This window comes from Miscanthus floridulus, chromosome 13 (assembly GCF_019320115.1).
Source record: "Miscanthus floridulus cultivar M001 chromosome 13, ASM1932011v1, whole genome shotgun sequence".
Taxonomy (NCBI): Eukaryota; Viridiplantae; Streptophyta; class Magnoliopsida; order Poales; family Poaceae; genus Miscanthus; species Miscanthus floridulus.
Window position 1 is genome coordinate 11500632 of NC_089592.1, and position 23065 is coordinate 11523696.

At 49.6% G+C, this 23065-nt stretch overlaps 1 protein-coding gene and 1 pseudogene across 1 annotated transcript; both read left to right on the forward strand.

Annotated features, from left to right (window-relative positions):
• The first annotated feature begins 657 nt into the window (after positions 1-657).
• Positions 658-3426, forward strand: LOC136499448 (uncharacterized; annotated as a pseudogene).
• A 15100-nt stretch (positions 3427-18526) lies between these two features.
• On the forward strand, positions 18527-19761 carry LOC136499449 (predicted GPI-anchored protein 58). The gene is made up of 2 exons (XM_066495100.1): positions 18527-18713; positions 19085-19761. Exons 1-2 carry the CDS (start codon positions 18527-18529, stop codon positions 19759-19761), a joined length of 864 nt encoding a protein of 287 aa, XP_066351197.1.
• Positions 19762-23065: the final 3304 nt, after the last annotated feature.

Sequence of the window (23065 nt, forward strand, 5' to 3'; positions counted from 1 at the left end):
TCGTCTCGCGATTTTTCATCTAATTATGCTATTAGTTTTTTTTTGTCTACATTTAGTACTTCATGCATGTGCCGCAAGATTCGATGTAACGGTACTGCGCAAAAAATTTTGGAATCTAAACACGCCCTCAGCATGGCGCACAGGTGCAGCCGCCGTGCCGTCCTCGGATGCGCCGCCGATGCCGCGTACCTCCACTGCACCGTGAGAGCTTGGAACCTGCCGCCGTCCGTGAGAGCTTGGAGGCTGGGGCTGTTACTACCAGCCTGCAGTATATCCGTGTCCGCCATGTGTTTTTCTTTTTATTTTCTCTTAAGTTGTTTTGTCCCAAGTGTTTTTCTTTTCAGATCTCGAATAGTCCCTCCTCAAACTTTGCTGAGGCAAGAGATAGTGTATCTCGATGGCTTTCTTCCTGTTCGAAATTACTCTCCCCGTCTCAAAAACGTTGTGTCCAGATTTATTTCTAAAAATGTGTGGGCGTATTTAAATATTTGTAGCATTTATATTAACTTAATGTGTCAAAGTTATGGTATTGTTAAGTTTAAAAGGCTGAACTACAATGATTGGTCTAAACAAATTCGGTTTCATTTAGGTGTTGTGATTTAAATTTAGAAATTGCTCTTGAAAAGCCCGCGACCATTACAAATGAAAGTTCTGACGATGACCGTGCCTTTTATGGTAGTTGGGAATGGTTGGACTGGTTGTCCTTAAGCTTATATGAATTGGGTCTCAAACTTGGTTTGGACAACCACATTGTCCTTCTAGCTCCATGCGTCCGGCAGCCTGTGGATCCTCCAGTGGGCGCTGAGGGCCATCCTGTGGACTTTGTACCAGTTCGCCGAGATCGCCGCGACGAGCGCCATCGGCAACCTGTCCCTCCGCGGCGCCAGCGCCGGCGGCGCGTCGGGGAAGGAGCAGCAGCTGGTAGCGTTCTGGGCGGCGTTCCTCCTTCTCCACCTCGGCGGCCCCGACAACATGACCGCGTACGCTCTGGAGGAAACATGCTCTCCCTGCGCAAAACGGTGGAGATGGCCTTTCAGATTCTCGGGGGTCGATCGTGTATGCCATCTGGAACTAAATATATCGCGGCCACAACAGCAGGGTTCTGTTCGCAGCGTCGGCCATCGTCTTCGTCGAGGGCGCCGCCAGGTACATGGAGAGGGCATACGTACGCTCTACGGCGAGCCAATTTGGACAACATGCAGGAGCAGGAGCCGGACGAATCAAGCAAGAACAAGAAGCCAGCGGCCGCAGATGGATCGTCGTCGTCGACGTCAGCAGGGGCCTGCAGCAGCTCCAGATCCAGGTCTTCCAGCTCCAGCGTGGCCGATCAGCACGTACGAAGGACGACGGGCGCTTGACGACGGCGAGGCGCTGCTCCTTGCCCAGGATCTGTTCCACGTCTGGCGTCGTTTCCTGGTGGATTCATCCGTTGACCGACGGTCGCCCTGGCAGCGTGCCAGCGACAAGCTACTCTCCCTGCGGTGGGGGAGCATGTGCAAGGTGGCGGAGATGGAGCTCTCCCTCATGTAGTCATGTACGAGGTCCTCTACACCAAGGCTGCCATGGCGCACACGTGGCCAGGCTACCTCATCCGCTTCATGTCGCCTGTCTGCACCGCTGCCGCCGCGTCGCTCTTCTGTCTCCACCGTGATCGTGGTAACAAGGGCAGCCACCGCCACCCGGTCGGGGCATCCGCATCCTTCGTCGGGATCACCTACCTCCTGTTGGGCGCCGCCTTCGCCCTGGACGTGGCGTGGCTGCTGAGAGCCCTCGGGTCCACGTGGACGTACGCCTTCCTCAAGAAGACGGAGAAGCTGGCGCGGCGGCGGCGGCAGCGGACTTGGTCTTGGTTTCGCCACCAGGCTGGCGCTGGCTCCACCGCGCCGTCGTCTACCTGGACCTGGACCCACTGCGGCTAGCGTTGGGCGTCGATCCCGTCGCTTACAGGAAGTGGTCGGGCACCATCGGGGTTACAACCTGCTGCACGAATGCACCGTTCCTCGTCGCGCATTGCGCCGGTGGCTGGCCAGCAAGCTCGGGCTGGAGGAGAAAAGGTATCTGTACGAGCTTCCTCGAGGCGTCAAGAAGCTGGTGTTCGAGCGGGTACAGAGGATACTGCCGACGGCCGATAACCCGCCGGCTCGTCCTGATGGCGGTGGTGCCTACACCATGGTGGACATCACGACATGCTGGGGCCAGGAGGCCGTCCAGAGGGCCGCGAAGCTATTTCGTCGACCGGACGAGCAGCCCATCCCCGGCCGTGAGTTCGAGCAGGACGTCCTCGCGTGGCACATCGCCACCTGCATCTTCCTCTCGCGCGACAGAGTAAGGAATAAGATACCAAAGTCATCGACAGCCGGCGGCCATGTGGCGGCGGTCGAGGCGATGTCCGAGTACCTCATGTTCCTGGTCGCCAAGCGCCGGCAGATGCTGCCGGGCCTTGTCCTCCACAGCCAACTGGAGCAGACGCGCACAACCTTGGAGCAGATATGGAACAACGGCCGTAACCGTAAGGGAGGAGGGGACACGAACACAAAAGAGAATCTTGCCGCGCTGGTGCAACGGAAGAGGAACGAAGACCAAGACTGGCTGGAAACTGAGGGCAGGCGGCTCGTTCTTGATGCATTGCTGGTGCGCTGACAAATGCCAGTTTGCAGCAGCGGTATTAGTGGTCCAGATGCTGGACCTCATCTTCAACGTGTGGGTGGATAAGCTGCTGTACGCGGCCGTCAGGTGCAGCAGGGAGTCCCATGCCAAGCAGCTCAGCCGTGGTGGTGAGCTCACCACCATGTTGTGGATTGTTATCCAGCATGCTGGCCCCTTTCGCATTGGAGAACAGAAGCCCGGTTACGACAAGGATTCCGATCGCAAAAAGAGGCCTGATGATGAGAAGAAGCCTACGGAGGCAAAGAAGGACGATGCGGATAAGAATGATGGTGGTAAGAGGAAGAAGGAAGAGGAACTCCACAAGGGCCCGTGCTCATGCTCGTGCTCGTGCCCTTACTTACCCGTGCCCGTATCCATACCCGCGCTCGGGCCCATATCCTTACCCTTACCTTTACCCGTCTTATCCATACCCGTACCCACCACAATCACCCCGATATGGGATGCCCATGTCCTTAGTAGAAGATGAATCTGAGGTGCCCATGCCCATGCCCATGCCCGAGCCCAAGTCTGAGCCCGAGCCCGAGCCCGAGCCTTTACCACCAGCAGATGGACCTGCGGAAGCCGAAGTATCTCAGATGCCCATACTAGAGGATGAAGTGGTGGATCCTGAGGATGCTGAAGATTCTAAGATGCCGATAAGGTATGTTACACTGTATTCATGTGTCGAAACGGGAATCCAGACTTTGTTTGTACAAGATGACAATAAAGCACATATATGCTGTGTGAGCGTTTACATCTTTCAGGGTTGAGCGAAATTAGTAAGCCAAATGTACAGAGGTACCGGGCTCAGATTATGTTACAGTGATTTGTTTGGGATCAGTGTCGATGAAATCTGATTGACAATCTATCGAGGGGTATGTCCACAGTAATAGATGAATCGGTGACGGTGCACGTGAGGAAACTGGATGGTGACACAAAACGCAAGAGACAACGATTTAGACAGGTTCAGGCTGTTAGCTCAACGTAATACGCTACGTCATGTGTCTTTGTGGATTGTATTGCGTATGATTAGATGAAAACGAAGGGGTCCCTACCCGCCTTATATAGCTTGGGGGTAGAGTTACAGATCGGTTATTTCCATTCTTATCGGTTTATAAGATAGGAAGTTACAGATCGTATAATATCTATCGTATCCGAGCAGATTTCATATATCACCGAGGATCTTTACGTTGCCTTGTGAAGCACGTCGTCCTGCAGCATACTTCGCGTGGCGTTGTCTTACGAGCTGGGCCTCGACCAGTGGTGAGACCCGTGCATAGTTTTGTAAGCTGGGCCTCCCCTAACGGCTCGACCCATGTGGAACCTTGCGGGTACCGGGGGTCATACCCCCAAAGTTGCCACCACATGTTTCAACCTATATATGTCCTGCTCGCTTTTTTTAGCATGCATGTGTCTAAATTCTCTCATTGAGGCCAACATTTGTACTTGTACACTTTTACAAATAAAAAAATGAGAAAAATTATTGGCTAGTCCTCGAACTTGGCATGTGATGTTATCTAGGTGTATGTACTATTAAAATGGTATTTTGGAGTCCTTAAACTTAGTTCCAGGTCTCATCTAGGTCAAACAAATCTTAACCTACTCAGCCCGCTGATGTGGCATGCTGACTATGCATCTAACGTGTGGGGCCCTCAGTTTTGGTCCACCTCATCTAGCTGACAGTCCGCTCCAAGTCCTGGCCCACCGTCGTCCTCGTGCACCGCACCGGTGCATGCACGCGCACGCATGGTGCGCACTAGCCGCGATCAGGAGAGGTGGCACGCCGGTGACCACGGCAAGCTGTGCTGGCTCACGGTGGAGGACGTGGTGCGCTTCGTCCTGAGCTCCGTCGGACTCTTCTCTGCCACGGTATCGAGGTCCGCACTACCGGACTCCCGCTCGGCAAACTATTTGCCGAGAGCAGCTCTCGGCAAAGAGCCGTCGGCAAAACATCTACCGGCAAAGGATTCTTTACCGAGAGCCCGTCTCGGCAAAATATTTACCGAGAGTAATGGCAAGGCTCTCGGCAAACTCTAGCTCTCGGCAAACTGGTGCGCCCTAGTAACGGCCAAACGACCGCTAACGGTGTGATAGCTTCTTTGCCGAGAGCGACCGTCGACAAAGAACTTCTTTGCCGAGAGCGACCGTCGGCAAAGAATTGTTAAAAAAAAAGATTTGCGGTCGAGGTGGTTTTCAAAAAAAAAAGGTTTGCCGAGAGCCGACCACCAAGCTCTCGGCAAAGAGGCAGATTTGCCGAGAGCCCTACTCTCGGCAAAGAGTCCAGAGAGTATTTTTTTATTTTTGTTTATATTTCCAGCTTCAACAACACATATTTCACAAATATAACACATCATCCACATCACATATATCACAAATATGTCATCCACATCACATGTCTCACATTATAATCCATCTAAACATCTCAAATCCAACAACACATGTCCATCTCAATGTGCTAAGTTCATCTCACACAAGTTCATGTCACAAAGTGCTAATACATGGTGAAGAACAACAGGCTCACCCCCAAGGCTCCCACCCTCCCGACGGCGGCTGCTGCTGTGGCGGAAGGTGTGGATACAGCTGGTACCCCGACCCTCTCGACGGCTGCTGATGCGGCGGAAGTTGTGGATACGGTTGGTGCCACGACCCTCCCGACGGCGTCTGCTCAGGCACATCATTCGAACACGCCGATTGATTCTGCACAAAGGAGAAGAAAAATTAGTAATTATAGTAATACTAAGGCATATAATTATAATCTAAGCGTAGACAAGTTAAATTTTGCAGAACTAGGTATAAAATTGTAATCTAAGCCTAGACACATCAAAATTTCGGCAGCACCTCCCCTGCACGGTGGGGTTTCCAAAACCTACAAGAAAACCAACGGCACGATGGCCGCCCACCACATATCAACGGCACGATGGCCGGCACACATATATATCAACGGCACGAAGGCCTCCCATCACATATCAACGGCACGATGGCCGACATGCACAGTAAAGAGCTTTTGTTAGAGAAGTTGAACTCATGTATGAGTAAGGTGGGTATGGGTAAGGCGGTGGAGGAGCGAACAGCTCTAGTGGTGCTGGACGACCCATCGTGACGCCAAGACTTGCCACGTACTGAGCCAAGGCGTCAAACCTCGCCCGCTCGGCCTCCCACCTCTGTCGCTCGGCCTCCCGCTCCCTCTGTCGCTCTTCCTCCACCCTAGCCTTATGCTCCTCGAGCGCATGCACCTGGGCCTATAATTTTTCACCGCATTGTTACAAGCAATTTCGAGGAATGTAAAACCAATGAACGACGAATAAAATAGAAATAACCTGTAGTGCTGCCACACGATGCGTCGAAGTGTCCTGCCTTGGGCGTATGGGCACGCTACCGCTCGTGCTGCTTGTCCGGACCTATGAGAGAGTGGGAGTGGTGTGCAGGTCGAGCGTGCTGTTGCCGATGAGGTAACGCCCATGCTTCTTGCGTCCTCCCACCCTCATGACAATGTCGCCATCAATGTCCGCGGTGTGCGGATCCTAGTCTACCCCATGGACTCCCCTTGCCGCCTCGGTGTACTGACTGATGCGCGAGGATGCTCTCGTTGGTGAACGACTCGGCTGGGTCGTCCGGGTTCCAGTTGATGTTGTCTGTCGCCTTGCCCTTGTGGGCCAGAACCCATGACTTGAGCTCTCTGCATGGCTGGTTTTGATGCGCAGCCGACTGCGAGAAAAACAACAAGATGATTATAAATCATGCAGGAATAAACGTCTGAAAGAATAAATGAAGCTACACCAAGTCACGTACCCATCTAGCCCCAAATTTGTGGATGTTAAGGTTGCCCTGGTGGTGTGACCGGCCAGAAGGATGGAGCCAATAACTGTCAACATTTCATCAAAGTTCTCTCGACTGAGGTTGAACTAGGACTTTAAGGCCATTAAGCGTGAAATGCCATCAAGCTTTGAAATCTATGTGTGGCCATGAAGGGGTTTCCCTGCCGCAGACAACATGTCGTAATACGCCTTTGCGCTTGCCTCTGGCTCCTCCTCCTGTTGCCTACGTCTGTCAGCGAAGTGTGCTTCGTGAAAGTCATCTAACCAAGCTGCTACCCCGGCATCAGCATTGTAATCCTCGACACGTGGTCTCACCACCTCCTCTCTCACATGATCGGCTTCACCGTGGTAGGTCCACTAGGTATAGTTTTTCGTAAATCCATGCCTAGCCAGATGTGAAGTCATCACCCCCTTTGTCTGCCTCTTTCTGTTCTTACAGTTGATGTAGGGACAAAAACGGCACGCGCTCTGGGAGCCTGGTCAAATACTTGCTTGATGAAAGCCTCGGTCTTGTCGACCCATTCTCTGGTAATCTCACGAGCGCTCCGGTGGCCCGAGTACATCCACTCACGGTCATCCATCCTCTAACATATATATCACCAAGTAATAAATATAACCATGGACTTGCATCTACATGTCGTTCCTACCATCTAATAGGTAAGGATAGGTCCTAATCCCACCCGAGGATGCGTAGATGGTGTTAGTTCCCATGGTCTGGTCCTATCCAAAATAGAATTTCAGCAGCACCTCCCCGCTGTTCTCCAAATACACGTCCCGACAGGGAGATTGTGTATCTGGAGAACAACAGGAAGGTACTGTCGAAACTCTGTCTTGGATCGGAGCAGACCATGGAAACTAACACCATCTGCGCATCCTCGGGCTGTCCAAAAAAACACGAATAATTCGAAACAGATACGGTTATTGATATGCAAAGATCTGCATATTTCTAACCGTATCTCTTTCTAACGGGAGACACCTAACTAGGTTACATGGAGATACATGACCAGGACAAAGAAAGAGTGGTTATACCTTAGGTGGCGGTGAAGTCAGGCTAGCGGGGCCGTGGCGAGTCAGTGCAGTGGTGAGGCGATGCGGTGCGGGCAGACCTGGGGACACCAGGGTACTCCGACTCGGCTCCTACAAAAAGAAAGAAAGAAGCAAAATAACGTCAACTCAAAAATTCGGCAGCATCTCCCCTGAACGGTGAGGTTTCCAAACCTGAAAGAAAACCATGGCACAATGGCCGACAACCACATATATATCAAGGAACCACATGCAGCTTAATTATCAACTACTACTACTCTAACTACTACAACTACTACTACACTAACTACTACTACCACTACTAATACCACTACTACAACTACTAACTACTAACTACTACTAATACCACTACTAATACCACTACTACAACTACTAACTACTACTAACACTACTACAACTACTACTCTAACTAATGCAACTACTACTACACTAACTACTACTACCACTACTACAACTACTAACTACTACTACCACTACTACAACTACTAACTACTACTACAACTACTAACTACTACTACCACTAATACTACTTAGTATACCTTGTTCCTCTCCGCGGCGAGGGCGAGGGTGAGGCCGACGGCGAGGATGAGGCCGAGGGCGAGGCCGACGGTGAGGACGAGGCTGAGGGCGAGGACGAGGGCGAGTCGAGGCGCGTGTGAGGGCGAGTCAGGGTGCGGGCGAGGACAAGCCTGAGGGCGAGGACGAGGAGGGGCACGGGCGAGGACGAGGGCGAGTCGGGGCACGCGCGAGGATGAGCCCGAGGGTGAGGATGAGGAGGGGCGTGCGTGGTGGGGCGGGCGAGGAGGGGCGCGGCCGGCGTCGGGGCGTGGCGTGGCTGGGGTTGGGCGGCCTTGGACAGGCTGGCTGGCCGTGGAGGGCACGACCAGCGGGCGTGGCCGCCGTGGCGCGCGTGGCCGTGCATGGCGGGGCTGGGGCGCAGTAACGGAGGGGCTCTCGGCAAAGCGGTGACGCCGTCAGGGCAGGTCACGGCTATGGGCCCATAGCAATGTTTTGCCGAGAGCTTGATTTTGCCGAGAGCGCGGCCTACGGCAAAGGACTGTTTTGCCGACGGGCATTTTTTGCCGAGCGCGGCTCTCGGCAAAACGGCCCACTTTGCTGAGAGCTGTTGATTGCCGAGATGTAGGCCCACGGCAATCTTGTCACTTGCCGACGGCTGGTGTTTGCCGAGAGCCATGCTCGGCAAACGTTTTCTTTGCTGAGAGCCCGCGTTTTTGCTCTTGGCAAAAATCTCAGATCTCGGCAAAGGAAGTTTTTCTGGTAGTGCCGTCTCCAAGCTCAGCGCCGTTCGCCCCGCCGCGCTCGTCGTCGTGGCCGGAGACAACGTGCTCTTCGGTCTCCGCCATGCCGCTCATCTGCGCCGCGTTGGCGTCCCATGCCTCGGTGGCGGTTGTCGCCGGCACCGGCTCCCACACGCGCCGCCTCGTTGGAGAGATCACGCCGTCTGCGCTCTACTTCGGTGGCGGCAACATCACCTCCATCAGCTGCTCCACGAACGGGTTGTCATCTTCACCGTCGCTCCTCGACACTGGCTGCTTGTCGGCGTCGATGTCCGAGGCTCGCTGCATCTGCAAGCGCGACAGCTCCACCTCAAGCTCAGCTTCCATCCGGTATGTCATGGTTCCATCACCATCGGCCTGTGATAGGGCACCCTCCTCCTTACCGCTAGCACAGGCGATGGTCCCCTTTGACGACACTAGCGCAGTCGGTGCAGTCGCCGGAGGCGCTGGGTCGGCCATTGCAGCTCTGCACGTCCGCCCTAGCGTCGAGGAGCAGGCGCTCCATCTGGTCACACAGCTCCGCCATCCTACTCAGCTACATCGCGCTCTTCGACTGCAGCAGCACCAGGCTGGCGCCCACGCCTAGGCTCGCCGCCAGCGTGTCCTGCTTCCCTGAACGCCATACATACACACACAAGCATCGTCACCGTCACCAAGAGAGACGCAATGCACAGGGGGTCACCGTGGACAAACACACACACGCTTGTGCACGTACCAAGAGAGCTCCGAGGGGACCCGGGCTCACGAAGCGTCGGCTAGGATGCCACCAATGTAGGAAATAGAATCAAGATCAAGTGCTCAAACACTGGCTAATCCTAACCGGAATCGACACAGATGTAAAATTTGCACTGAAAACTAAAGAACACTCAATGTGGAACTGTCAGCTATCCGCTGGCAGAGCTATTTTCCTCAGATACATGTGATCAGCACATGACGATTACAAATGGTCTAAGTAGTTAGATACGAAGTTTAAACTGGCTACTTATACCAGTAGCAACTACAGACACAATGGCAAACTAGGCAACTGCCTTTTCTAAACATAACACATAGAAGAAGATAACTGCAGCACCGCGTGTCATGCATGGGCGTGGTCACCACCACAGCGTCTCCAGCAAATTCAAATCCTCCATTTCCCGCCGAAGCACTCCACGTCACTACTTGTGTGCACCAGGGTTACACCAATAGTCTCCCCCTTAATCCTGAAGTGCACCAAGATCCCTGACACCCAGCAAACGCCTCATCATAACCAGACTACCGACTGGCAGAGCCTTAGTCAATGAGTCAGCTCTCTGTTCATCTGTGCACACCCTCCTGGCAACAATCTGCCCCTTTCTATGCACTCTCTAATGAAGTGGTATTTGGTGTCAATGTGTTTACTTTGGCCATGAAACATAGGGTTCTTCATTAGAGCTATTGCTGAATTATTATCAACATACAGTGGCACCTTCTTTGCTTTTGTTGATGTTAACTCACTCAACAAACTCCTGAGCCAAAGTGCTTGCATTACTGCACCTGTTGCTGCCATGAACTCAGCCTCACAAGATGACAATACCACTGTTTTTTGCTTCTGAGAGCACCAAGTAATCAGATTATCATTCAGATAAAATGCCATACCTCATGTGATCCTTCTCCCAACAAGATCTCCTGACAAGTCACTGTCAGGTCACTGTCAGTGTATCCCACTAACAATTCTTCACCTCCATGTTGAGTGTAAACAAGGCCCATATAAATTGTTTGATGAGGACATCACTACGTCATCACATACAAGCCAAGGAGAGGAGGAGGTCCAACATGGGCGTCCAATTCATCTTTCTCAAGGTGGAGGCCCAGTCCAACTGAAGTTGGAGCCCATCTCGGGTTCCAAGACCAGTCTATTATAAAACTGGTCACATGGGCGCGTCCGGGCTCCGTTTTCAACGATCCACATATGGATGGAAAGCTATTAGATAAGGAAGCCAATTCAACTGGTCTCACGTCAAAAACCCTTCGGAATCAACAGGAATCGTTGAAATAAGTCAGCATCCAGAATCTATCAGGGTGCTGCGACACCGTCTTTTGGTCCGTTGGACCGTGTATCGTGTTTGGGCCCATTAGGGGGCACGTCCAGAGGGATGACGCCCAAGACTCTATAATTAGCAGTCGTCGCTCTCCTTAGGGTTTGGATTTTGTTTAGTTCTTGATTTCCTTATGAAACAGATGTCATTTTGCTGCAACTGTGCCGCCTGTAGACTACAAATCAATCTTTGTTCAGCGTGTTTTGAGTACACAGGTTGAGCCAGTAGACAAGCTACAATGCCATAATTTGTTTCAAATGTTCCTCATTGTCAATAATTTCCGTGTTCATGCTATAATTGATGGAGGGAGCAGCAATAACTTGGTAAGTTCTGAGCTTGTCAAGACCCTTGGTTTATCAACACGTGCTCTTCCACATTCATACCATGTTCAGTGGTTCAACAATAGTGGTAAGGCAAAGGTAACACAATCTGCTCGTGTGCATTTTTCTATCGGATCATACCATGATTATGCTAATTTTGATGTCGTGCCTATGCAAGCTTGTTCACTTTTGTTAGGCCATCCTTGGCAATATGATAATAATGTTGTACATCATGGTAGGCAAAATAGATATACTTTTATGTTTAAAGAAAAGACCATTGCTTTACTTCCTTTAACTCCTGCTGAAATTGTGCAATATGAAAAGGAACTTGCTGAAAAGAAAAAGAAAGGCCATGATAAAGACTCTAGCAAACCAGCAAATGAACCATCAAGTACCATGAAAGAAGTTTTATTTACTCTTAAATCTGCTCTTGCTGATCATGATGAACCATGTTATGCTTTAACTTGTACATCGCCTATATGTCCACTTGGTCCTGCTTCTAGTGCTATGCCTCTTGTTGGTACTAACCTTTTGCAGGAGAAGGAGGATGAATTCCCAACAGGGAGGCCACCATAGCAGCCGCCTTTGCGAAGGATTGGGCACCAAGATGAACGTCTTCTTCGGGAGCCATCATTGTTGTCATCTAATGGAGGAGGTGATCTACTTCAGTCGAGGATGACTTCAATTCAAGAAAGGGAGGATGATGAGGACATCACTACATCATCACATACAAGCCAAGGAGAGGAGGAGGTCCAGCATGGGCGTCCAATTCATCCTTCTCATGGTGGAGGCCCAGTCCAACAGAAGTTGGAGCCCATCTTGGGTTCCAGGACTAGTCTATCATAAAACTAGTCACACAGGCGCGTCCGGGCTCCGTTTTCAACAATCCACATATGGATGGAAAGCTAATTAGATAAGAAAGCCAATGCAACTGGTCTCACATCAAAAGCCCTTCGGAATCAATAGGAATCATCGAAACAAGTCAGCGTCCAGAATCTGTCAGGGTGCTGCGACACCGTCTTTTGGTCCGTTGGACCGTGTATCTTGTTTGGGCCCATTAGGGGGCGTGTTTAGGGTGGTGACGCCCAAGACTCTATAATTAGTAGTCGTTGCTCTCCTTAGGGTTTGGGTTTTGTTTAGTTCTTGATTTTCTTGTGAAACAGACGTCGTTTTGCTGCAACTATGCTGCCAAGGCTGCTTGCTGTGAACCAGGGCCCCAATTCTTGATCTTGTTTGCCTATGACGATTAGTTCTTTTGAATAAAGACTTGAACTCCTTCTTATTTTCATAAGCCTCATATTTATTTATAATTTTAGATTGCGTTCATCCTGTTCTTGCTTGTGTTCTCAATTCGCTTGCAGGAAAGCCTTCTTGGCGAGGTCAATCGCGTTCGCATGGTTGATAACCAACGGAGCAGTGGTGTAACGGTTGCCGGGGTTAGAATCAGTCTTGGTTCGAAGCCTAGATCGTGAACATCGAGTCTCCACCAATCGATGCTATCATACCTTTCGGAAGATCTGGCCTTATCTACATCATTGTCCCCTTGAGATATCTCAAAATTTGATTTACTGTATTCTTATGCACCACAGTAGGCCTCTCCATAAACCTGCTAGCCATCCCAACTGAATATGCCAGATCTGGCCTAGTATGTAACAAATACCTCAGGCACCCAATCACCTTCCTATATTCAGTTGCATCAACAGGTTCACCACTCTTGTCCTGATGAAGCTTGACTCCTGGAATCATTGGTATTTTGGTTGGATTGCACTCACCCATACCAAACTGATTTAGTATCTTCTTACCATAGCTTGTTTGTTTGATTGTAATATACTCCTGCTGCGATCAACTTCAATACCCAGATAGAATGATAGTAGCCCCAAATCACTCATCTCAAATTGAGTTGTCATCTCCATTTTGAACTTCAAAATTTCAGCTGGATCACTCCCTGTCACAATCAAATCATCAACATACAACCTTAGTATTATTGCAGCTCTTCCTGTTCCCCTTGTGTACACTGCTGGTTCACAAGCACATTTGGTGAATTTCAAAATTTTCAGGCTCTTGTCAAGTTTTACATTCCAAGCCCTTGGAGCCTGCCTCAATCCATATAGTGCTTTGCTAAGTTTCAACACATGCCTCTCTTTCCCCTTCACCTCAAAGCCCTCATGTTGAGACACATATACTTCCTCTTCTAATTGACCATTCAGAAAGGTTGTTTTCACATCTAGGTGATGTACTTGCCAACCCCTGTTGGCTGCTATTGCCAAGATCATCCTCACTGTATCAAGCCTAGCAACTGGGGCAAAAACCTCTTCAAAATTAACTCCCTATTTTTGAACATACCCCTTTGCTACCAACCTTGCTTTATGCTTCACAACTTCACCATCTGCATTCCTTTTCAATTTAAACACCTATTTCAGTCCAATGAGTTTTTGTCCAGGTGGTAGTTTAACCAACTCCCATGTCTTGCTCTTTGTGATTGATTTCAATTCAATGTTCATGGTTGCCTCCCAATCTGCATTTCCTACAACTTCTCTGTAGCAACTAGGTTCCTCCATAATTGCTAGTAATGTCTACACTTCTGTATCTGAGACCAACTCAACTTCCGTGGTGTCCTCATATATCTCAATGAGATTCTCTAAACTGAAGTGGATTGTCTTAAGTGCTACTGTCACCTACAGGCAACTCTGAAGCTAACTGTTCATCATCTGACAATACCACATTTGATGGCTATCCACCACCTGAGTTTGATCCACTTGGAGTATGTGTGGCAGATCCTACTGGTGGTGTGTTGGTAGAATCGGGATGCACTGCATTTGTCCCTACCGCTGTCACAGACACTGGTGACTATGGCTCATCCGACAAATTGCCTGTGTTGCTTCCTGCCATCACTGTGCTTCCAACTGATCCTCCCCCAGGCACTGGTTGTGCCTGCTGTTCACCACCAACTCCAGCTGCCTCAACACCATTATCTGCTACCACATGTTCCCCTTCAACAAAGAACTCTATAGAGAAATCATCAACTGAACATGCAAACCAATCCCATGGCTTAGATTCTTCACAAATAATATCTCAACTTACAACAATTTTGTTGTTGGTCACATCCAGTAGCCTATGAGCTTTGTAGCCTTGCAAGATACACCATTTGCTTGCTCCTATCATCAAGCTTTTTCATATGGGGCATAGCTGTTCTGACATGAGCTTTACATCCAAATATTTTTAGAAAACTCAGCTGGGGCTTCTTCCCATCCAAGCCTCGAAAGGAGTTTTCTCACCCATAGCCTTTGTTGGCAACCGATTCAACATATACACAGTGTGCCTTACTGCCTGACCCCAGAGTCTCCCAGGCACCTTCATGCTTTTCAACAGTGATCGGGCCATCTCCATCGCTGTCCTGTTTTTCCTTTCCATTACATCGTTCTGTTGGGGAGAGTACGGTGTAGTTAGCTGCCACTGAATCCCAGCTACTTCACAAACACCTCTGAAAGCTATAGACAGAAATTCTCCTCCCCTATCTAACCGTAATGTCTTCATACGTTCTCCAGTGAAATTTTCAGTCTCTGCCTTGAATTTCACAAATGCATCTAGTGCTTCGTCCTTGGTTTTCAGAACATACAAATATGTCCATCTTGAGTAATCATCAATAAGTAACATGAAGTAACGATTACCTCTGGCCTTTGATGGAGTGATCGGCCCACATAAATCCACATGCACTACTCCAGCTTCCTTTGTGCCCTCCAGTTCGCTGCCTGTGGAAAAGGAGTACGTGTTTGTTTCACTGCCAAACACACCTGACATAGTTTATCTGGATGCTTGATCACAGGCACTCCCAGCGCCATCTCCTTATCAACTAGGAATTTGATTGACTGGAAATTAGCATGACCCAATTGCCCATGCCACAACCAAGCTTCCTCGCTGACACTTGTCAGAAAACAGACAGGTTCGGCAGTCTTCAGTTCAACTCGATAGAGCCGATTGAGAGTTCTATCCACCTTCATGATCAACCTTAAAGGGTTCTTCTCCATGACTTCTAACAAATTATCATCCATCACAACCTTGTGCCTCGATTCTGTTAGTTGGCCCAGACTGATCAGGTTGCTGTAGAGTTTTGGAATGAAGAAAACATCCGTCAGCATCCATTGATCGCCTGTTTTGCACTAAAACAGAATCGTCCCCTTTCCTTTGATCTCGAAAGTGGAACCATCCCCAAATCTCACTCTCCTAGTGTTTGCCTCATCAAGTATCTTGAACTTCTCCAAGTCACCTATCATGTGATTGCTTGCTCCATTATCCATATACCACATGTCACCGGTTGAATCACCTCCACCGGTCAAGTGCAGCTCCAGCATCACCTTCCCTTCATGCAGATACACACCCTCCCCCTTGCTGCCGAAAACAACTCCTTCAAACATCATAAGCATGAGTGCTTGTGGTTGCTCCCCCTCTTCTGCACGAACATGATGTGCCTCCTCTTCCTTCTTTGCATCTGGACAACGATTTGCATAATGCCCATATTTGTGGCATTTGAAGCACTGAATGTGACTCTTATCCTTGACACCTCCTGCTCCTTCCTTTCCAGGCGCATCATCGTGCCCTCCACGACCATGGCCTCTTCCTCGACCACGACCGTGTCCACGGCCCTCGCCGTCCTGCATCTTTTCCCTTCCCTGAGGAATCTCCCCCCAGACTTCTTGTATCTTGATTCCCACTCAGCCTAGGTCAACAACAACTGACCGCTGCGGTTACTCGTCGTAGATCCGGCTCCCCGCCTCGTTCGCTCTTCATAGGCCTTCAATCGACCAACTACATCTTCAAACGCCAACTTCTGCAGATCGAAGAACTGCTCGATCCCGACCACGACATTGATGAAATAATCTGACACGGTGTCGAACAATTTCTTCACCAACGTCGCATCATCAAGCGCACCTCCAAGGTTACTGAACTTCACTAACATCGCCGTCAGTCTTCCAGTGTACCTATTGAGCGTCTCGTCCTCCTTCATCTGCAAGGCATCAAACTCGCTCTTCAATGTCTGCAACCGCGTCTCCTTCACTCGATCTGCTCCCACAAACCTTGCCTTCAAAGAGTCCCAAACCTCCTTTCCACTCTTTTTCTTGGCAACTTGCATCAACAAATCATCTGGCAAACACTGAAGAAGATGAGATCGAACATTCTTGTCTTTGTCAGCCATAACAAACGCTTGCTCCTTGTTTGATGTCCCATCTAGCGGTTCCACAATTTCCCACACCCCTTGATCCTCCATAATCGCCTGCACTTGGATACACCAACTGGTGTAGTTCATCGCGTCAAGGTCGGATATACCTCTACCCACCGCCTCCGACTCCCCACGACCCCTCTTCGGTAGTAACCGACATTGGATCAACTTTGTGGTATTTGCGTATTATAGAACGTGTGATCTATGGCTCTGATACCAATTGTTGGAAATATGATGAAGATCAAGCGCTCAAACATTGGCTAATCCTAACTGGAATCGACGCAGATGTAAAATTTGCACTGAAAACTGAAGACCACTCAATGTGGAACTGTCAGCTATCCGATGGCAGAGCTATTTTTCTCAGATATACGTGATCAGTATATGACGATTACAAATGGTCTAAACAGCTAGATACGAAGCTTAGATGGGCTACTTATACTAGTAGCAATTACAGACACAATGGCAAACTAGGCAACTGCCTTTTCTAAACGAGTCTGTCTACTGAACAACCATGTGTTTTATGCAGTTTCAACACATGATTTTTTTGCACCATAGAATTAAGATCTAACGGTCTCCACCCTCCTTCCACCTCGAGCCTCCAGTCTTCTTCTACCTTCAGAAAATCACAAATCACAAGATCGCAGATCCACAGATCACAAGAAATATTTTTTTTCTATGAAAGGACAAATCACAGATTGCAGAAGAGGAGGAGGAGGAGAGGCCTACTGGAGCAGTTGGCAGTCCGGTCGGCAGTTGGATGCGTGATTGGACACGTGCAGACCGAGCTGCAGACCATGATTGGAAGCGTGCGGACCGAGCCACAGTTGACAGCGGGCGGGATTGGACGCGTGCGTGCGTTGCGTGGCGTCAGCAGAACGGAGGAAAAGAGAGAGAAAAAATCCATGTGTTTTTTTGCTAAAACATATGTGTGTTGTATAGCACATCTATTTCTAAACATAACACATAGAAAGAAGATAACTGCAGCACTACACGTCATGCGTGGGCGCGATCACCACCACAGCGTCTCCAACAAATTCAAATCCTCCATTTCCCTCCGAAGCACTCCACGTCACTGCTTGTGTGCACCAGGGTTACACCAACAACCACCGTCGTGGGCACGGCCACTTCCACTGGCTTGTCCTCCTCCTCCTTCACGGCTGGCGGTTCTAGCAGCTACTACGACGTCCTCCTTGCCCGCCGCAGCACTGGTGCAGTAGCGCGAGAGGAGGCAGACGCAGCATCCGAACCTGGTGCCACCTAGGCTTTTTTATTTCGTTATTGCAAAAACTTCGGCGACCACCAAAATTACCAAATTTCGTGAAATTCGGGTAAAATTTCACTGATTTTTTTAGAGACTAGCACATGAAGCATGTTTTTTTTTCTAAAAGAATTTAGATTAAAAAATATTAGTATGATAGAATATGCAATATGAATAATCGAAAATATGAGTTTAGAGTTATATAGCTCGTGTATGGGTATATTATAAAGTTTTGGATTTTTCTTTCGTCCATCACCGAAATTGCCGAAATTCATAAAATTTCTGCGAAATTTCACCGAAATTTTGAACCCTAGGTCTGCCACCGCGCCCCATGTGGAGGATGTGCCCTCGCCGACGGATCGAGCTCTCCGGCTCGCGGAAGATGGCGGTGGCGTACTCGCCGAGCCGGGATCGCATGGCGGCGATCTCGGACTCGTGTAGCATGACGCAGCGCGAGAGGTCCCCGAGAAGATGCCGCGCACCACGGCGGCGGGACTGTGGGCACTGCGGCCTGGGCCGGCGGCGCGGCCAGCGCCGTGGGGGCTCGGGCAGGGGGCGTCGCGGCCTGGCCTCAGGGCGGCGGTGCGGCCTGGTGGGATGGTGCAGGGGGCGGCGACGAAGCTTGCGCAGGCGCAGCCCTGGGGCGGCGCGGCGTGCCCGACGTCCGGCTTCGGGTCGACGGAGAGATAGGGAGAAAGGCAGAGAGCGTGCGGAGGGAGGAAGGAGAAGATGAGGTGGACCGACCTAAACTGAGGGCCCCACACGTCAGATCATTCAATTTGTAGCTAGCGATTTGATGTCGATCATTCAATTGATTTGTGTACTTTGTTGAGCTAGCTCCGAGGTTGCGGTCGCCGTCGCCGTCGTCGCTCGTCGATGATGTTTGTGGACTCGGCGACGTGGTTCTGGAGCGACTGGGGGCTCCGGATCTCTGTCCCTTGTCAGCTTATCGGCGTACGCCCTCCTGGATCTCCTGTGCGGGACACGGCGGCGGCGCTCGGCGTCCCGGCAGCCTGTGGGTCCACCAATGGGCGCTGGGGGCCATCCTCTGGACTTTCTACCAGTTCGCCGAGATAGCCGCGACGAACGCCCTCGGTAACCTGTCCCTCTCCGGCGCCGATGCGTCGGGGGAGGAGGAGCAGGAGCAGCAGCTGATTGCGTTCTGGGCGCCGTTCCTCCTTGAAACAGGGATGTGCCGATCTGGACATCTGTTTTTTTTAGTGGAATCTGGACATCTGGTCGAGGAGTGGAGCACAAGGTTCCCGTGCCGTAGGGCTCATATATTTAATCAATCGCGGAACGAACATGGCCTTACACTATCTCCGACAGTCCATACCTAAATACAGGATCCATTCTAAAAATTAGGTCACGAATAGTCACTGGGTCACTCAAAATTTCCTTTCTCCAACAGTGGACCCAAACTTTCGTCTACAGGAACAAAATATCTCCCTCTCTCTCTCTCCACCAGCGGCGGGGCACCCGCGCGCACTCTCTCCCTCTCCCTCTCTCCACCTGCGCTCGCCACCGCTCCCTCTCCAGGCTCCCAGATCCGGCGAGGAGGCTGGCTGCCCGCCACCACCAGCTCCTCTCCATCTCCCGGCGCCCAGACCCGGCGAGGAGGCCGCTCGCCGCGCTCGGATCCGGCCAGTAGGAGGCGCTCCCTCTCCTCCGGCCGTGCGCCTCTCTCTCTCTCTCTCTCCCTCCCTCCACCGCCCCCCCGCGGTGCTCGCCCGCCGGCGCTCCGGTGCGACCAGGCTGGCGAGTCTGCGCCGGTGGGCGCCCCCATCGCGCTGCTCGCGGAGTCGGAGGAGGTGCCGCTCGCGCTCGCGCTCGCCAAGGCTGAGGAGCTCTCCAACGGACAGCCGCAGCAGGCGCCACCTGCTCCAACGGAGGATGCCGCAGCGGCGCCGCCTCCTCCTCCGGCTCCGTCGGCGCTGTCTGTGACGAAGGCGGTGGCTGCCGCGGAAGATTTGCGTCTTGGAGAAGGACGACGCAAATATGCCTCCCGGTCGGCCTCTTCCCCAAAATGCATGCTCCGATTGCGTCGTCTGTTGGAGCTGGCTAAAACACAGTGCAGGACCAATTTTAGGTATGCATTGCCCTTTGCATGAGCTGTTGGGGACAGTCTTACCGGATCAATGGTCGTGTGGGTCCGTTGCACGGGAGACAGAGCTAACGTAGATGGGCTGAGCCGGCATCTACACCTGGGCCCGCGAAGAAGGCCCTGCAGGCGAATACAACAGCGAGGCCCGTTTCGGTCAAGTAGCCTACCGTGGTTCGCGGCCTCCTGACCCCGTGCGCTCGAATCGGACACCGCACCAGGCACAGGCAGCTTCGTCTGGGTCCGATCCGAACAGGCAGGCCTCGGTCTCTGCGGTTGACCTCTTTAATTAATTAAAAGTAGCAGGATCGGACCCAGGCCTCCGGTATTCCAGCCTCTCCTGCTCCCCGGATACCCGGCAGCCCCGCAAGGAACATGATGGCGGACGCCCGCATAGGGTGTTATCAGGCCCCTGCATCGCTTACGCATGTTTGGTCCAAGACTTGACTGGCAAAAAGTAAAAGAAATAATATGCATTTCCTTGTCTAACAGAGAGTTAGTTTTCCAAATTCATAATACATTAAGCATATATATAATATTTAAAATAATCAACCTAAAAACTTTTGAATTGTTGCAGACTTGCAGTATGACAGATAGCTGTCGTCAATGCATGTCCCTGTGTGCGATTACAGCAGTTAACGCCAGGCAAGTGCAGTCCGGAGCCAGGCGCTCGATTTCTTAGGCCTGGGGTTGCCTGGGCCAGGCTTTGGCCAAGGTGCCAACCAACAGCCTGTTCGCTGGGTCATATTTGGCTTATAAGTCATGACTTATCAGCTGACAAACCGTATTTTTCTCTCACACCAAATCAGCCAACAGTACTTTCATCATGACTTATAAGTCAAACAAGCCCAAACGAACATGACATATTAATACACCCCAGCCAGAGTGCAGGAACCTTCATAGCCAGGCAATTTAATTCCAGGTCTCCATCCAAACACCCCCATTATGCGTGTGATGTGGTAGAGGATAGCAAACTTAGAAGGAATTGCCACACAAGTGTGTTACCTCCCCTAATTCCTTCCAATCTTCAAACATACAACCAAGCAAAGGAAATAAAGCCCACAGGACCCCAATTAAGGTTCCAACACTTGTTGCAAAAGGTGAAGCCCTCTCTGGTGGAGATGAACCAAAGATCACTGTATCACCATATGAATATCTGATATCCCAATGGTTAGTGTGCTAAAGAAACTGAGAATTGATCCCTTTGTTGCTTCACTGCAAGGAGTAAAAGAACAAAGTATTTCAAACCTATCGTAGTATGGTCATCAATCTTTCTTCTTATAAGTATGAAAAATAAGGGGATCTGGTCATAACAGTATCAAAGAGATACAAACTGCAGGTCGAACTGTTATGAAAAAGAAACTCAAACCGTGTTGGAACTGAAGCAAACTAATGGTGAAAGAGTGAGGTAGTCTGTTGGAATATTTGCATGAAAAAGCTCACGTGATTGCAGAAGAAAAGCAACATGCACTAACTGTTTGTAGGCCGCATTGCAAAGATGACTTTATTTACAGCATTTGTAGCACAAGCTATTCCTTATCTACACATCTAGTTAATGACCTATTTTCAGCAACATTCATATACACAATTCACTGCTAGTAAGTAGTAACTTATCATAAAAGTAGCCATGTTGCACACTAACTACTAGGTAAAATTGTCAGATGGAGGCCCTTCATCCACTTCGAGTGCTTTTGTATAGAAGAGAAGCAAAGAACAGCAGAGCTTTCAGAGTAATGGATAAATAAACGAAGAGATGATTTGCCATGAGCACACCTTGGCATAAGAACTCTATCTGTACAGGAATTTATACGTGTAGGTGCGATGCAGCAGCATGCTCATCATATGGTGAGTTGATAAAAATTCTCTCAGATTTGAGATGCATTCCACAGATATCGAAAAGGATCGTGAGGGAAAGATCTTATGAAATATTTCCTAAAAAAAAGATCTTATGAAATAAGGATCATTAAACTTTTTACTACTAAAATGTACACAGCTTAGCAAAAGAATTTACCGTTGAAACAAAATTGTAATTAATTCCCATCAGGTTGACATATGATAAATGACATAAATAATCATATTTTTTGATGAAAATAAATAATCATATTCACGCACCAATAGAAACCTTTTCTGAATCTTTCGGTGTGAAGCAATGAACCACCTTACTAATAAACTAAAAGTATAGATAGCAACATAATTTTTCACTTGCGAACTGAGTCGGTATTTGTTGTTTTTCATTTATGTAATATCAAAACATGAGTCCTCCTGCTAGGATGGTCCAGCTACGGCTGTTTGATCGACCTCCTTCGGCGCTCGATAGATGCACGTTGTTTGTAAGTTCAAACTCTTTTTCTTAATACAATGATACACAAATCTTTTGCGTATTCGAGAAAAAACTTACGAACTGACATATAGCAATGTCAAATATATATAGGTAGCATACCCTTGAACAAATAAAGATGCCATGTACCAAAAGGCAACAAAATGTCCATATTATCTGTATATGTCTGTAAGTTTCAATGGTTTGGCATTTTCACAAACATTTGGCATGCCATTATCACCAGATTAATTTTGCATCTGTGGAAATCCTTGTAACAAAAACCAAGATTGGAGTTGTCTAATATTCGATTTATATGAGTTACACCAGTGCTGATGGCATGGAAGGGGTTACCATATTTATTTTATGAGTTTATGCTTGTGTTGATGGCAAGGGTACAATTGTCATTTTCGCTCTCAATTCGTGAGGACCATCCGCGCGGAAACACGGTGTGGATGTATGACTGACGCGTGGCCCATGAGACATGTGATTCACCATGGATACGTTTAAAATGATCTCATGGCCCCACATATCAGCTGCACAGACCACACAACGTCTGCGTAGGGACGGTCCGCATGTAATTTTTCCCATAATAAGGGAAACATAATGTATATGATTCAAATAATCAATAGAAAAGGAGGGAATTTATAATTTCCGGTGGCACATTTAGGATTTTTTTAGAGTTATAGAGCTTAGCCCCATTCTTGGCATTTAGCGAAGACAAAAACATTCGGTTAGAGGATTCAGGTGGCGCACCTGCCCAAAACATTGAGAAGATGAAACGACAAAAACAAAAATCACTCCACCTCGGATTTAGTTATCACTAACGCTCTCCATAGAACTAAACCAGCTACTCTTGCTATCATCAAACCCCCCCTAAAAAAAGACCGCTAGATAATCTCCGCTTCACTTCATTTGGCACTTCAGGGACCGTTTGGAAGAGCTCCAGCTTATTTTTTCCGAAGAGAATCACTCCTAATCAGGTAAACACTCGGAATGA

Coding starts and splice junctions, on each gene's coding strand:
- LOC136499449 (XM_066495100.1), top strand. CDS start 18,527: ATGATGTTTGTGGACTCGGCGACGTGGTTCTGGAGCGACTGGGGGCTC. Junction 18,714..19,084: donor ATCCTCTGGACTTTCTACCA/GTTCGCCGAGAT, acceptor TTTCGTCTACAG/GAACAAAATATCTCCCTCTC.